Source organism: Rhodnius prolixus, unplaced genomic scaffold, assembly GCF_049639745.1.
Source record: "Rhodnius prolixus isolate KJV_2025 unplaced genomic scaffold, Rpr scaffold_6, whole genome shotgun sequence".
NCBI lineage: Eukaryota > Metazoa > Arthropoda > Insecta > Hemiptera > Reduviidae > Rhodnius > Rhodnius prolixus.
This window is the reverse complement of record NW_027411634.1, coordinates 14050477-14067813: the sequence shown is the minus strand read 5'-3', so window position 1 is coordinate 14067813 and position 17337 is coordinate 14050477. Positions and strand designations below refer to the sequence as shown.

The window sequence follows — 17337 nt, the reverse complement described above, 5'->3', positions numbered from 1 at the left end:
TATTTCAGACTTTTCTCAAAAATGGTCAAATCAGAAGAACTATTAGGTCATAAATTGTATGACTTAATTAGATTCGTCTTAGACGAATTTCTCACCAAAACCCTTGAAGGCTAGACCTTTACAATTGAAAATGCTGAGTACTACATTAATAACAAAAGCGCTAGAAAATTCACTTTTAAATTATTTTTATTTATTTTTTTTTTTTTATTAGGGGTGCAAATATCTGAGGCGTTTTTCGTTCAATACTGGACTTCGGCGGACAAGGTTTACTTGTTACAAACAACACTGTCCATCACCAGATAAAGGACAGTCAACAGGAACATATAGCCTCCGTGTAGAGTCAGACGACTCTAACCACTGAACTTTTAAGCCTCCACATTAATGTACAACCACTAAGTTGAAACCTCCCCAATATGGTTTTTATTTTTCTAACCTAACATTAATTTCTTCAAATTATTGTGCTAAAAATCTTAAGATGGTTTTCTTTCTTTGAACTATTTTAACGTCAGACGTTACTAAGGTAAATTATTCAATAGAGCTACCATTCGGCCCAATGAAGCATCTGAGCTGCAACGCCCAAGAGCGCATCTTCTTCATCCCATGGTGCTACAGTCCTATAATAGGACCTGGACCTCATTTAAGAGAGAGTGCCACTCTTCCCTATCCTCGGCTTTTAGGCGCCATCTTCTAACACCCACCTTTCGCAGATCTCTTTCTACGTCATCCAACCATCTTATCCTGGGACGACCTCTACTTCTTGCACCCCCCGCGTGACCATATAGTACTTTTCTCGGAACTCGGTGATGGAGCATCCGTTCAATATGGCCGAGCCACCTCAGCCTGCCTTTTTTTGATACAAGAAACTATGTCCGGGTTCTCCGTATAGTTTCTTGAGTTCTTCGTTCATTCCAAGTGCGCATCTAGAACGATTAATAAACTTAGAAAGATTCAGACAATAAATTTGTCAAAACTTTGGCGAAAAGACGGATTGTTGTTTTCTTTATTTTTGACCAATTTCTCGCTGTTTTATCTACTTACCTTGATTTTTCGATTAATAATGAGAAAATTATATTAATTTATAAGCATCTCTAATTTTTGGCCATCAGAAATTTCACATTTAATAAAGTTGTTAAAATTGCAATAGAAGTAACCCTATTTTCTCTCTGACTTCTCCATCCAAAGTTGTAAATGTTCAGACAAGATATTTTTCCAGCTTGATTGTGTTATGTTTCTCAGTGTAATTTATAGGATTTATTAAGGAATAATAATAAAATTTTCATCTCTCTTTAACAACATTTAATTATAAAAATATGACTATTGAGCTAATTAATATACATTTTATTAAAGCAATAATATGTAATTAATATCAAATATTTTAAGCGCTTGAATTTATTTCAAAGAGAATTTTTATTTTTTAAATTAACATCTAAAGCTTGTGATGATTTAAATAAAATTTTAATCCTTTATTTGTTTATCTAATCTTAGGCCATAACTATTTTACAATTGAGCATTTTTAACTTTATATGTTTCTAAAATTCCATTCAAAGCAATATAAGCATTTATTGTGTAGAAAGAATCCATCTTTTTATAGTACAGCCATAAAACAAAACAAAAAATTATTTTTTATTCATTTTTTTTGTACAGCAAAGAAAAACTGGCCAACAATCCCAAATTACAAACACATAAGGTTATCTCCAACAAAATATGGCACATCTAAAATCTTTTTTATGTATCCAGATTTAAAATAAAAAAAAACTAATAAAAACAAATTACGCATGAATACACTAACAACCTTTAATTACTGAATTATTCCATGTATTTACTCTGGAATTGGAGATCGGATTATGTATGCATATGTAACTCCGACATTTTTTTTTGAATATAAATGGGTATAATTTAATATTTATAAATTTTTATTTCCACCGAAGAAGTACTTTTTTTTTTTTAAATAAAAATATAAAATTAAAATAAAAGTTTCCATACATTTTAACGTCACCTATAACATAATAAAACAACTCATTCCCATGAAAATGTGATTGGGTCAGCAGTGTTTCATACTACTCATTGTTAATTTTATCCGTCACAGCACGCATGTTTTTGTTTATGAAGCTAATTGTTTATCAATTTCATTTCATGCGAGTTTGAATTTTTCAGTTTGACATAGTTTATACAAGGTTAACCGCCAAGCGTTAATTAACATATCTGGAGAAAAAAAAAACATTAAAATAACTAATTTTCGCTTTTAACTCATCCGACTGCATTTCTCCATAAAACAGCATACCTAAACACTACTGCACACTGAAATCTCCTATCGAAATTCGGAAATAACCTTCCGCAAACAAAACCATAAAAAACAAAGGCTATCTGAATTAATGCATTTTCAAAAGAATAAAATGTATGGAACCACTTTCTAAAATCCTTTTTGTTTTATTACCATTAATTTCTCATATTTGTTATTAAAGAGTTGCTATGTGTTTCTAAATATTCTATATAACTAGCTGTTTTTTACATTTAAATGCAACTCCATTTTTTTTTCTTTTTTTAATTGTACATAAAATAGTTACATAAATAATATTATTTACAATATAATACCAAAATATAATTTACATATACATAAAAATCATGAAATCAAATTTAAATGGTTGGAATTCACCTAATTTTCAAATGTACAACAAGGTTTTATACTAAAATTGTTACTTTTCAATTTTTTAAAAATTATGTATTAAATGAGCTAGAAAAAATTAAAGAAAACACTATTATTGTTCGATCCCATTACTTTTAATTTTTTAAAGCAAGATTAAAAAAAAAAAAAAACTTAAAATATTAACTCACTGCTTACTTAATGAGCTGTTTCAATTGTCTTTATTACTGCGTCAAATAATAGGTATTAATTGCAATATAAATATATGTATAGCATTACCTTATCAGTTAAGTGCGTGTTATGCATTTTTAATTTTGGGGAAAGACGAAAATAACTTTTTAATTTACAATATCATCAATTAAATTTTTATTTTGCATATTTAAAAATTTAATTTGTGAATAAAAAAAAATATGCACTTAAAAAAACACTTACATAATTACTAAAAAATAAAGCTTACTCAATTATTAATTTTTTTTTTGCCTATTCATAACTTTTCAAAACTTTCAAAACTCCATGTGAATGAAAAACAAAATTATAGAGCTAATTACAATGCTAGTTGAACACCTAAGCGGTTCTATAATTTCATTACCTTTCTGTAATAAATTGTTAAAAAATTAATTAACAAAGAATAAGTCGCTCAAAAAATGCAAACAAATTAGTAAAAAATAATGAATTTAAATTAACCCATACCCTCGTATATTTAAATATTCTTAATTAAACTTACTCAAATTTTTATACAGTTCAAATACGGCGATACCAGCCAAGAAAAATTTACTAATCACATTTGATTAAGGCAAAATATATTTATATATATAATTAGGAAAAAGAAATCTTAAAAGTCAATTATTATTCCCTACGCTAATTATTCTATAAAACATTTACGCTTATTCTTCAGACTAAATATTTAAGTTATAAATTATTTTATAATTTATAAATAATTTTTTAAAAATAATCTTTTTTTTTTGTTTTTGTTTAGTGTTTCATATTTTCAAAAATAATAATACTCCAATATAGATTTTCATTTTATTCAACTATTTCATAGACAAAAAAAATATCCCAGGTACAACTGTGGTAATCAAAATTTTATGATAATTTACTTATGTTATTATTTCTTGCATTGTTTATTAAGAAAGTGAGTATAAATTGTCTTATTAGACTTAAGTAAATATAAATTAAATCACAAACCATATACTTACACAAACATACATAAGCATATATAATTTAAAATTTACTTAAGTAATTGTTTACAACCTCTAATTATCCACAACTTTTTTTTTTCTTTTAATAATTGAAAAACCCAATGAACTAGTTGTAAAGGATAAATTTTCTTTAATATAATGAAATATAATTAGCAGACTGGTAGGAATCATTCGGACAAGTCCAGCGGATAAACCTGACAACTCTAACCTTTCTAATCTCTAATCTTTCACATTCCTCTGCTACCTAAATTTAATTAATTATGTAGTTTGATTAATGTTCTGTTATTTTCGGTTGTTTATACCTGTTTGACCTAGTTTTTGGTTTTTATTTTAGTTTATTAGTATTCATTTATTTTTCAGGGATTTTTTGTTAAGATAATTCCAATTTTATAACTGGATTCTATAATTAAGCAGCCTTAAATAATAAGAAGGATTTTCGGCATAGGTAGGAGGACGTGATTTGTAAACATTTTTATTTTCTGGGTCTACTGTTACAAGATCTCTTGGTCATTTTGCCGGATTATTTCAGTACCCAAAACAACAAGCAATAATAAAGACTTTTATTTTTACAGTTTTGTAACAGTTTTTAATTATATATTATTTTTATTTACCTGACGGCTCAAATTAACCATCTTCAAATCCATATGTGGTTACAAGGGTTAATTGATTTTCGATTTCTAAAAAATTGGGACGATGGAGCCGCGAGAAGAGAGATTTTAACCTTTGAGTGAAGTATAGTTATAATTTTCACGGTAGACGAAATTGAACTGGTGAGTTTAAAAGAATTCTTTCACTAAATCACAAAATAATAATAATAATAATAATAAAGAAAAATTGAAACCCTTACTTGATCCAGACAAATTGGTAAGGATCCTAAAGACTAATTACAATTTTAGTGCCAATTCGAAAATGTAGTTCGGAAATTTATGACGCCGATAAGTTGCAGAACTTAATACAAACTATAATAAAAGGCACTTGAGCAAGGAGGTAGAGGTATAAGTTACCCTCCTCTCGGAAATAATTATATAAAATCCGAAGACAACCTTAAATTTGGCAGGGAAGAATAATAAGTAGAATTTTACATAAGAGAGCTCCTGAAATTAGTCTTCTGTATAGTCCCACATTTTTGCAATTTAGTATCACACAACCGATCATTAGAAACACACGGTGTATCCACCGGCAAATGTGCAGCTATTCTTTTTCCCGCAAGTGAAATCTGGGCCTTCCTGAAGAAATGCTAATTAAGTTATTACTGAGAAACCACAACGAAAATGTAGGTTGTGAACCTAGAGATAGGTTACGACAATTTACAGCATTTATAAAAAAAATCTGAGGAAGAAAGAATAAAATGATCCACATTTCTTTTTAGGCTAAAGGATGAATCTGCCTCCAGAGCTAACTATTAGCAACTGAGTAAATTTTAACAAGTAGGTCTGGTGTTGTTTTTTAGAGGAATTAAAAAGGCACGTCTTCCAATTAAATGCAAATTTTTGGTAAAATTTATTGATAGCGGTAAGAGGCATGTTATCATTAGTCTATCGATATCACATAACAAATCTACTGACCAAGATGAGAAAGGAAATGGGATGATAGGTACGTCATGTATATCAGGAACACACCAGGTACCTTTAAAAACCCGGATCGTAAGCACGGAAAGATCCCTGTGCTCTTCTCGCATGAAAGCCTTGATAGATACTGGATCCTAGCCAGACATTCTCAAAACCTCTGCTATTCTTTTGTGATGTACGATGACAGGAGAAGTTGAAATGGCTCACAGTAAAAACTCATTGTTATAAGGTAGATTTGTACAACCGTTGTAATTTTAATGTGATAGAACACTATCAGTGAAAATACACCATTGGTACCTAATTGGCCGCGGATGAGTTAACTGACGTCTTTTAAGATTTCTGTTACTGTCACAGTAGAGTCAGTGATGGCGAACCTATGACTGACCCGCGCAAGCTTTTTCACTGACCCACAATTGCTAGGCAACCATTTGTTTGTTTACGCGGGTTGATTTAGATTTTCTAATTGTGTGGATAATTTATATTCTATCTGTATTTTTTTTTAATCGCGCATTGACACAAAAGCAATTTAAATGCTATCTATAACCTTTAGTTTGATCATTACAGTTCTAAAACACAAATGACGACAAATGCTATTGTAGTATTTGAAATAAAGCAAAAGTGTTTACAAAATATCAAATAAAATGTATAATTTTACTCGTATTTTGTTAAAAAAAATCGACAACCCAAAGAAAATAACCATATTTAGATTTTTCTTCATATAAAACACACTTTTGCAAGGTTTTGTTCAGTTTGTAAAAAGAGACTTCCATAGCACTTGTTGTTTCATCCCGTTTTACCCGTTAAGCCAACTGAATTCTTAAGATGTTTAGTTTTGGTCTCAAAAAGGTTCGCCATCCCTGTAGTAGAGTGTCTGGGTCGCGCCGAAATAATTTTAGAAGCTAAATTGATCAGTAGATAGTATTAGTTGGGCAACTAATACTTCTAAATTGTAGAATCCAATGAACCCAGGTGGAGGTAAGTGCCAAAGAAAGCTGACAATATTGCGAGAATTGTTATATTTCGTGATCGTGAAAGAAATGGCTGAAAAAGCCATTTCTGAAAACCTCAGTTTCTCAGACCTTTGGAGCTAGAATACTATTGGGGGTCACTGAACCCAACTACAAGGTTTGAAAAGATTGGAAGCCACAACGAAGAATCTAGAATATATTGTTATTTTCAATGCTTGACGAAGTTTTGCGGGTATATAAAAAATTAGACATCTTTGAGAAGTACCCGAAAAGAGATTAGAACTAGGGTACTATTATTGGCTCCATCACAAGCCTGTTTTAACAGAAAGTAGCAACTAGAATATAAGATTTGTTTCCGATACTTCGGCAATAGAAAAAGATTTTTGGTTAATTAGAAAAATCTTTGTTTCAATTTAATATTTTGATCCTCCTATTAACATGTAGTCTAAAAAATACAACCAAAATTTTGTTCAGGTTTAGAAGTAAATTTAGCTGGAAGAAGTTTGGGTAAATAAAATCACTATAAGAGGATTAACTATCCTTTGTTTTTACTAAAATCAATATAAACGCTCTCCAGATTCTAAAAGGGTAACTCGGGGATTTTTTCTCTCCTCATTAAGATTAGCTCCGCTCTGAATATACGAATATACTGCGTATTTATTATGCTATGTAATTAATTTTTAATGAAGTGTACAAATAATTACAGAGTGCTTCACAAAAAAGTTCTACTACTTTCCGAGTCTCAAACTAAAGCGTTAAAAAAATTAAGAATGATAAACTTCCCACATTTATCGAGTCCCACAATCACGATAAATAGAAACTTATGGTACAATAAATGCAAAATAAAATAATTTTACATATTCCTTGGAAATAATAAATGATTTTTTCAAAATTTTTAATAAAATTCAAGTATTCATGAATTAAAGTAAATTGTCATTTAAGACTTATTTTATTAGAAACAAGAAACAATCATAAATATGAAAAGTAAAAGTACAACTCATATTTCGCTGTTCTATATTGTTTTAGACCTTAAAAATATAAATCTAAGGCCATAAATGTAGGCTGTTATAGATAAAGGGAAAAATTGATAAGAGAATGCATTATATTAAGCACTTAATAATTTGTATAGAGAACTATTCCCTTCAATTAATGACCTGTTTAGTTAGATTTGAAATTAGTTATGAAACTAAAAAGTATTTCAAAAAGGCAAGCGATTTAGCACATCTTATTATATGATTCAACAGTAAAATAAATTTTTAAACGACATATTTCATTGCAAAGAAGAAGCATCATCTTTTCTTCCATTAATTAGATAGACGTCCATATCATCCTTACCTTTAACAAAAACAGTGCCACGATGTTCTAAAATATATCGTTGAGACAATACTTCTAAACAACTTACTGATACTTGTATTCTTCCGGCAACACCAGTTGTATCCATACGACTGGCTATATTTACAGCATCTCCCCAGATATCATAAAATAATTTTGTAGTCCCAATTACACCAGCCATAACGTCACCAAAATTGTAGCCAACCCTTTAATAAAAATAAAATAAAAAAAAGACAAAGTTACTGGTTATAACAAAAATAACTGCTTTGAAAAAAAATAAAATCTCTAAATGCCACAATATTGTGAGGATACAAAATTACATGTTTTAGCAGTCGTTAAACCGTTCAACAAATGAGGGCAATGTTTTTCCAGACTGACTTCTTATTTATCAACAATTAATATTCATAAACATTTTTCTTTTTGCTCTTTTTCTTTATCGCTAGGTATGATAAAGTTCCAAGTGAGCTGGACCATATTATTATTATTATCATTTTGTAATAATAATAAAACTTGAGTTTTACCGTATTTAAATCTATTGAACTTAATTACCTAAGAATTAGATTGAATTCTAAAAGATGAGCGTTGAAGTTATCAATAGCCGCTTGCAAAGCAAAGGCAAATTCCATTAACTGATAAAGATGTTCATTGCTGTTTTCTTTTCTCTGAGATGGATTCAATCCAGATGCGGCCATGAAAGTAGAACCAATTGTTTTTATTTTTTCCACCAAAGAAAATCTAGGTTGGCTCAGTAACTCATCAAAGTCACTTACCTAAGAAATTATATCATATAATAAATAAACAAATAAAAAATAGTTTACCGCATTATTTATTGCAGTCGATTCAAAAAGTTACTAACTAGTTCGTTAAGTACTCTCAGGCATTCACGACCTTCTAAATATGATTCATCATACATATCCCCAAAATTTACGATACTTGCAAATATTATTCCAGCATTTTTTACATCTTCAGAATACCTTAAAAAATAAAATAAAAATCATTTAAAACTACCTGCAATTAATTACTCAAAATATGATTTCAACGCTTTCTAAACATTGAAACCTTCAGATGTTTGATGGATCTGAGGGATTGTACAAGGAAGAGTACTTAAGGTTAAGCAATAATAATTGTATTTCCCAACAATATGGTTCAACCATAATCCCATTTTTCACTACTTCACTGATCTATCAAAGCAGATGCTCTTCTTACATTAAATGTAATACTTTTTTAACTACGTAAATAATTTCATGCCCTAATTATTTCCGAACCTTCCAGTTTACGCCAATGAAATACGCCAATTTATATTAGAAACAGAATATAGAACTGAATTTCTTAAAGATATCTTAACAGTACTCTATGGAATCATGGTCACAAACAATTATAGAAAGTGACCAAATTTAGCCCCCAATTTTCAAACAATATATTTTGGGTTCAACATGTAAGTTTAGTGTAATCACTTGCTGATAACCATAGAATGTATTTTGAAGAAAACGAAAAAGGGGATGATATTTAGATTTAAGTTTTCAACCGTAATAATATGTTAAGTGTAAGTAGTGGCATATTCTAAACATACATACCTTGCAGTACATTTTAAGTGTTCAGCAACATGCTTAGGTATAATGTTGTTCAATAACCAGTCTGCTTGATCTTTCATTGCTTCAACCTTAGCTTTGTCTCTAGCAGCAACAGCATTCCCATGAAAACTTAGTCGATAACTTATTTCAAATTCTCGATTTAAAAACCACACCAAAAATACTAATAAAAATAAGTCAATATAAATTTCAATTAGAAAAGAATCACTTCTTGGTAAGTTATTACGTTCATAAACTGTAGTATTTTCAGCGCTATTTATCATCATTGTTGGATACATTGTTGTTGTCGGCTGTTGGTTACAGTTTTCACAATTTACATCGATTAAATCCGATGTATCGATGAAACTAGATACTTTCTGTTGGCGTTTAATTCTTGAATTCGTTAGGAAATCAGGTACGAGGATAGGTATTGGAGAGGTTGTAGGTATTGGATAGGATGTGCTTGTAGTAACCGTGGAAGCCTCTACTGAAACAGAACTTATAGAATTGTTATCCGTAATTAAATAAGGATTGCTAATTACTGATACAGTAACTAACACTAAATATATTATTGCACATAAAGTGGCTAATGTTGATTTCATCCAACAATTTAGCTGGGTAAAATTACAATAATGAACGACACTAACGAAAAGTAAACAAGCGTATCCATAAAGTGAATCAGCTGATGTGACTGATTGATGAAAATTAACTAACACAACCACAGCTGGAAGTGAAACTAGCGCTCCACCTATTACATGCCAAGGATACCATTTCAAAAACGATTCTAATCTACGAATAAGTACAGGTTTTACAATGGAATGAACGCAAAGAAAAATAATAATTAGTTGAATGAACAATAAAAGTATAAATATTATGGTCCACGGTAAAAAGAAAGGGAATATGAGAAAACAGGAGAGGGATATTGATGTAAATACCTAAAACAAGGAACAAAACAAAGTCATTTAATAACAAAATAAAAAATGAAAATTAGGTTATTTACCTTTTATTATCAACTTGTCTAGTCATATCTTCTTTTTAATAACATAATTTACTTAAACTTAAAAAAAAATTATCCAAAGATCACTTACAAAAAGAGATACGGTAATGTCGAAGTATGTATTAAATCTTGCAGTTGCTAAAGTGCGGGATTTATTCGGCTCTGATGGTGAAGTTCGATGGGCTCTTTCACGGTATTCTTTTTCTAAATCTGCTTGTTTAAACAGCAAACTCCATCTTTTTAAGGGAGGTGTTATTAAATAATTTCTTTCAGATTTATTATTATCCTGTAAAAAAAAGTAACCTTCCAAGTAATTTGAAAAATCAATGCCTTCCTAAAAAGATGGCCCAACCAAATCATACTAAATATCTAAAAGAAATATTAAAAACAACTAATGTGAGATAAGTAATCTTTTGCCCACATTTCAGAATGGTTCTCTTAATAAATGCGAACCAAGAGGCTAAGAGTAAATTGTATTTTGCACCATTATGATTTTCTGAACTCATATCTAAAAAATCAGTTTCACAAAATTTTGAATTTGTCCCAATTAGGAATTTTCAAACTCATTCAACTATCAATTGTAAACATCAATATATTTAAATAAATAAAATGAGGAAAAAGTAAAACTGAATAATTGATATAATTATTAGAGATAGTTATTATTTGTTTTTCAATACTTTTAGCAACAAAACAAATGGACTAATCAGTTTGGTTAGATAATTCGTACCTGAACACATCGTATTAGCTGCAAATCTGATTGTTTTCTTATTTTCTGAAAGCACGCTCCAAGTGAATCTCCAAGAGGCCCTGGTAATTTACGTCCCTTTGAAAGACCTACATTTTGCATAATGTTTTATTATTTTTTTTTTTTTAAAAAAAGGACATGAAATAATGAAATCTGTTAATGACTGCAAAGTCGTGAGGATCAAAATTGGACAATAGGGTGAGTGTTAAAAAGAAATGTTATGCAATCATATAATTTTAGAGAGAAGAGAGAATTAACTATTTGCAGCAAATTTTCTTATTGGAGTGAATGAATGTTAATATTTCCTTTTCTTATAGTTGATAATTTTTAATGTATGTTTGTATTTAATGTTTAATCTTCTTTGAAATTCTAAAATGACGTGAAATGTGCTGTTACTGCACTAACTTTTACTTATTTACAGAAAATAAAAACAGCAATTTATTTTATTTTTTTTCTTATTCACCAATACAGGAAAATATTAAGAAATTTTGAAAAAAAGAAACACCCTCTCCATCCCTTTCTGGAAACTTCGCAATCAGTAACGCCACAAAAGTAAATAATTAAATCAAATATATACCTACATAAAAGATGAATACCTTTTTCTGAATCACTTAAAGAAGACTGGCTAGAAGTATAATAACCACTTACTCGATGATTAAGAAGTTCTCCAGGCACAATTCCATTTATTAGACATATCTAGAATTATAAACAATTTTCAAATTATTTATTATTTGTCTTATACATCTACTTCATCGTTTTATATTAAATGAATTGCTTACCTGTTGTTGAATACTACTTCTTCTACTATTGCTTCTTATTCCAGAATCTTTTCGGCTATTTACTGACTGACAAAAACTAAGGTCATCTTTAGGAACTTCAAGTTGCATTGTTAGGCTCTTCAATAAATATTTGATTAAAAAGTTATTAAATCATAATAAGTTTGCAATACTATAGTCGCCGAAAAGTAAATTGGCGGCCCAAGATCATTTTGCTGGAATTAATGTTGTTTCCTTCGTGTATCCAAAGATGATGCCCCAAGAAAGGTTATGAATATTTATTGAAACAGTGTTCCCCCCTTTTCAAATGGTTAAAATGGCTTGACAGGGCCCTTTGGTCCCTTGATCAGTCTCTCTGATCTCTTCTGTTCTGTTCGTTAACAATGTGAAATAGCCAATGAGATACAAGTTGTTCAGCTCTTCTCTCATAAACCTTTAATATGCAGCCCCAAAATCCTGTTTATCTTAACATGTATTCCATTTATAAAAAAAAAAACTATTCTACCTAATCCCACATCTGGCTCCGCTTAACGTCGGCCCAGAAGGAAATGGAAACACATAAAAGGACTCATTCACATAAAAGAAATCAATTAACAAATCTCCTTCGATGCTAACTCTCAGAATTCCGATTCTTCCAATACTACTTCTCATACTAAAAAGCCCAAAATGTAACCCGTACCCATCAGTTTGGTTTCCGCACTCGCCAATCTACTATCCAACATCTCTTCACAACTGTCGATACTATTTCTTCGGCACTGAAAAACAATGATTCCATGCGTGTCTTTCTAGACTTAGCTTACGTTTTCAACAGGTTTTGGCTTCTATGATTACTCTATAAATTCAAAATGTTCATACCAATCATTTTAACCTTTTCCTGCAATTCTACTTGATCGATAGCTACTTCAGAGTGAAATGCGAGATGCGTTGGTGTCTCAAGGCAGCATATTGACCATCCTATTACACAACCTACGCCGATGATACCAACATTTTATCTTCTGATCAATGTCTCTCCAACACTGTACACGAATAACTTGAACTTATTGAAGCTTTGAGTAAAAAATAGAGAGTTACACTCTAAACTCATTCAACCTATACAATCCTTCCAGTCCAAAATCCGTCGCAGCGTCTATATAAGCGCCCCTAACTATGCCTCCAATCTTATCCTCCATCATTACTTTCAAGACCCCTGGTTAATGAAGTACTCCACACCCCATTCCTACATTACCTCCTCTATCATGCAAATTACCAATCTTCATCCACACTTTCCGATTCTGATAATCCTCCATGTCGTTTAAAACAACGTTGGCCCCGCGATCTCCTCGTTTCCCAACCTCTTGCGCTGGCTGGTTTCACTAATCACATCCTCCCGGTTGTAATAGTTCGGTGACGCAGTATATATTATTCAAATCTGCTAATGTATAAAATGAACAGTTGTCAACTAAAGACCAGACTAAAAAAAAAAATCGCGAACTTATCAATAGCAATTTAAGAATTATATTTTTTAAAAAGTAAATTAATACCTATGTTTAGTTAATACTCAACGAAAATGTCTTATCTTGTCAGAGAGGGCATGAAGTGGGGGTAAAAACGGGCCATTTGAGAGATAGAGAAAGATAGCAACACCTTGGCCCGTCAATTCACTTGGCTCTACAATAATATTTATTACTTTAATTTACCTTATCAACAGGGGATGAATCAGACCCAACTGAAGATGGGCTATTATAAGTGTTGTGAATTTTTCCATTTTCCATATCTAATTAACAATAAAAATAATATGTATATAAGTTTGAAAATTTTAGTCTATAAGTAACATTATTTTATAACAATAAACCTACCTGATTTGTTCAACCTAAGTCTGGAATATTTAAAATTTGGAAGAGGTTTTCTGACTAATAATTGTCCACTACCCAAAAGTGATGCTCTACTTCTAGTTGCGGCTTGCATTTCCCTAGCAAATACATTAGGAAGCGAAGTTGCTTTAGTTCCGGCATCGGCTAGCCTTTCGCACAATAACCTCGTAGCAATTCCTGGACTTTTAGTTGCAGGTGGAGGAGATACCCTGGAATCTGCAAGAAATGAATTTAAATTATTTCATTTTAAACTAATTTTAAATAGTATTTTGGATTGATTTCAACTAGCTTGAAGTTGAATAAATAAATGTCTTAAAAATAAGTTCTCAACTGTAACCTTTCCTAGGTACTAAGAAGCCTAAAAATTTGAACCTTTCAGTATGAAGAAAGAGAAAGAGGGCTCAAGGATTTGAATACACCTTTAACTTTACAAACAATTACGACTGAAAGAATCTAACAGTTTCCACAGCTAATTATGTACGCTCTTTTTCAGCGTACCTTTTCATCATAACAAAACTTCTTTCCTCTCGACAGCTTTTATGAATGAGTTGTAAATAAAAATCAACCAGGCAATGTTTGTGAATGTGGTGGATAAAGAAACACTCAGAATCAGAACTTTAGGCATTTCAGAACTGGGCATGGAGAAGTTAATGTAGAGGCTCGCATGACATCAATAACAGTTTATGTTAGATCTTAATATGGCAGTTCAGGGTTTCATAGAGAAATAGCCAACCCCTTTCCCAAACGGGTCTTGTAAAAAAAATAGGTTTGTACAAATAAAAGAGGTTAGTCCAATGAGAACAATGAGCTAGACTGTCTGAAGTAAACGATTTTCAAGAAAGTGACATCATTATCAACTGGAGAAATAGTAACAGTGGAGAAATTGTTTGAAAAGAAGGTCTCTAAAATTGTAAGAATTTTCTCTATTTTTTTTTTTTTTCTTTAAGCTTTAGAGATTTAATTTGTCCAATTCACCTGTGGGTGTACCAAATGATGATACAGTTTCAAAAGGGGAAACTGTACAATGAACACAGGATGCCGATTTAGTACTGCGAGATGGAGCAGTAGTTAGCGACTCTGAATGCGATGCCAATGCAGTCTCATAGGAAAGGTCACTATTTACAGTTACGCCTGGAGATGTTACTGTCGCTTGTGTAGAACCCCCAGAAGTTGAAGATATGCAATCTTTGCGTCCGACAATGAAGTAGGTTTCCATACCTTATAAAAATAAATAGCATAAAATAGTAATCTGTTTATTAAAGTACATGACAATAATTGGTACAAGTGCACACCATGGTATAATTCGCCTGGTTCAAGTAGGTAGAGCTCGTTAAGGAACTTAGCCGTGGTTTGTGATATGTGAACTCGTCCTGGCTTTCCAGAAGATTCCATTTTATTAGCAAGGGTAACATCATTGGACCATACGTCGAACTTGAACCTCCTTCTTCCGACAATACCACAGAGTACAGTTCCTGTATGCACCCCAACTCGCATATTCACATCTTCCGATTTTTCGCGGTCAAATTCCGCTATTGCTTTAATCATACCTGAAAACAAGCATCAATTCGCAAACACTAAAACTTTTATTTTGAAAGTTTGGAATATCTGATGCAAAATAAAAAAGAAGTTGTGCCTCTAAAAAATATATTAAAGGATTTATATTGAAGATTGTGACATAATTAAATGTCAATTATGGACATACCTAGTCCCATTTCAACGCAGCACTGAGCATGATCTTGCCTTGGAGTAGGACAACCTGATACACAGTAGTAGCAGTCTCCCAATGTGGATATTTTTTCACAACCATTATGAGTGCAGAGATCATCAAATCTTTCAAAGAGTTCATTCAGAACAGTAACTAATTCGGACGCAGATTTCTTTGAGGACATTCTTGTAAAGCCAACAATGTCAGCAAATAAAATACTCACATCCTAGAATATCATTATGATAAGAAATTGAACAAGCAGATTAATTTAATAAGAAAAATTTTGTAATGATAGTTCTTACTTTCATACAATTCATATTGAAAGGCCTAAATAATGAATTAATATCACTACCAGAATGATGTCCTTCAATATTGGCTTCTTCCATTAGCCAATCGGCAACTTTAGGTGGCATCACCTGTATTATCAAATAAGTTACTAGATGAAACGTAAAAATCTTAACGTGAATAAACATTTTACTTACAGAATGAATCATTTTCTCTTTCAGCTGTTTCTCCATTTCCATTTGTCTTCTAACTAGTAAAGACTGTCCAACTTTCATAAATGTTCCTCGCATTCTCACGTTAGTCATTATTAGAATGTGCAACGCGATTAGGTGTACGCACACATGTGAAAATATTCTAACAGGTAAAGCAAAGCCTGTACCCAAAATTTCGAAGAATATCGAATATAGACTACCCATAATTACGCACAAATATAAAGGCAAAGGTATCACAGTATATATCAACATTAATATTTCGATGCATATTGCAAAATCACTGGCTGGACTAAGTACGGGTGACTTGCTCACAGAAGCTAAAGATAATAAACACATTGACAAAGAAATAAGAATAGAAACTGGTAATGTATATTTTCGATACAACGGGGATCTTGTGAATACCAATATTATGGTGCAAAAAATAGAAAAGAGAAAAAATATCACACCAAGTGGGAATGCATCCTTTTGAGACTTATCATAAATACCAAATGTAATCAAATAAAAGCACCATATTAATGACAGAATGAGCATGTATATCAAAGAGTACCTAAAAAGAAAGATAATAAATTAATGACAGTAAAAAATTAAATATAGAAATACATAAAAATTTAATACTTACCTAAATCGCAGTCTAATCTGTGAAAATGAACTTTTCCTGTACTGTCCTTCTAATATTTCTGAATCAAATTTTGGATCCCACCATGATCGTTTCGATGCTCTTTCAAACGGTACGGGAAAACATATCCCACAGCAGCCAAACTTTTCGCCACCGTGGGATAGGTACGTTTGAATGTACGGAGCAAGTGATATTTGAAAATCATCACTGTCTTCATTTTCGTCCTGGATGCTAATTTCATCTTTCTCTCTCGAAAAGCTCACTATTGTTGCTCTTCTCTCGGTGTAACAGGTGCCGTTATTATTTCTAATAACTTTATCTGACATTTCTTTGATGTTACCATCCCTTACGTTAATTTGTATCAAATAATAGGTTTAAAACCATAGACTAGAACTTGAAATCCTAAAAAGTAAAAGAAAAAAGACACTTTCAAAATTTTATTAAATGCACACATGAAATAAACTATGTTGACATCCATTTCAATACATTTCAAATAATTCAGTGGAATAAAATTCTTTAAGGAAAAGATTTTAGTGCACAAATCAGATTAAATTATCAATTTACAAACATTTGTTATCAATTATGTAATATTTCTAAAAACTATCTGGACATAAAACTATTGTTTTACTCTCCAGTGCCTAATCTGCTACTACTAAGGCACCGAAAATAATAAAACCTATCACAGCATTTTATTTAAAATTTTAAAGCTCATTCATACAACTAATATTTAGTTTGTCTACATACCCCATATCCCTCTAACCATGTTTTATTTACTGTCAAGGCTACTTAACAAAATTATATCCGCCATATTTGTTAGATCGGTTGTGGCAATAAAAAATAGATTAAAATTTCCAACATGAAAATAAAAATGAATA

General features: G+C 31.1%; 1 protein-coding gene across 2 annotated transcripts; it reads right to left on the bottom strand.

Moving 5' to 3' along the window:
• Positions 1–1273: 1273 nt before the first annotated feature.
• On the bottom strand, positions 1274–17329 carry Ac13E (Adenylyl cyclase 13E). Of its 2 annotated transcripts, none has more exons than XM_074141890.1 (17): positions 17207–17329; positions 16466–16864; positions 15832–16393; positions 15652–15765; positions 15347–15575; positions 14937–15191; positions 14620–14862; positions 13630–13860; positions 13471–13547; positions 11798–11914; positions 11600–11714; positions 11001–11107; positions 10365–10559; positions 9283–10211; positions 8565–8682; positions 8258–8478; positions 1274–7914 (listed from the first exon to the last, which is right to left on the bottom strand). In XM_074141890.1, exons 2-17 carry the CDS (start codon positions 16786–16788, stop codon positions 7647–7649), a joined length of 4104 nt encoding a protein of 1367 aa, XP_073997991.1. In that variant the 5' UTR covers positions 16789–16864; positions 17207–17329; the 3' UTR covers positions 1274–7646. The 2 variants fall into 2 exon arrangements, with proteins under 2 accessions (XP_073997991.1, XP_073997992.1); XM_074141891.1 differs by having other exon boundaries at positions 11615–11714.
• Positions 17330–17337: the final 8 nt, after the last annotated feature.

Coding starts and splice junctions, on each gene's coding strand:
- Ac13E (XM_074141890.1), bottom strand. CDS start 16,788: ATGTCAGATAAAGTTATTAGAAATAATAACGGCACCTGTTACACCGAG. Junction 11,715..11,797: donor GAAGTAGTATTCAACAACAG/GTAAGCAATTCA, acceptor TTATAATTCTAG/ATATGTCTAATAAATGGAAT. Junction 10,560..11,000: donor AGCTAATACGATGTGTTCAG/GTACGAATTATC, acceptor TTTTTTTTACAG/GATAATAATAAATCTGAAAG.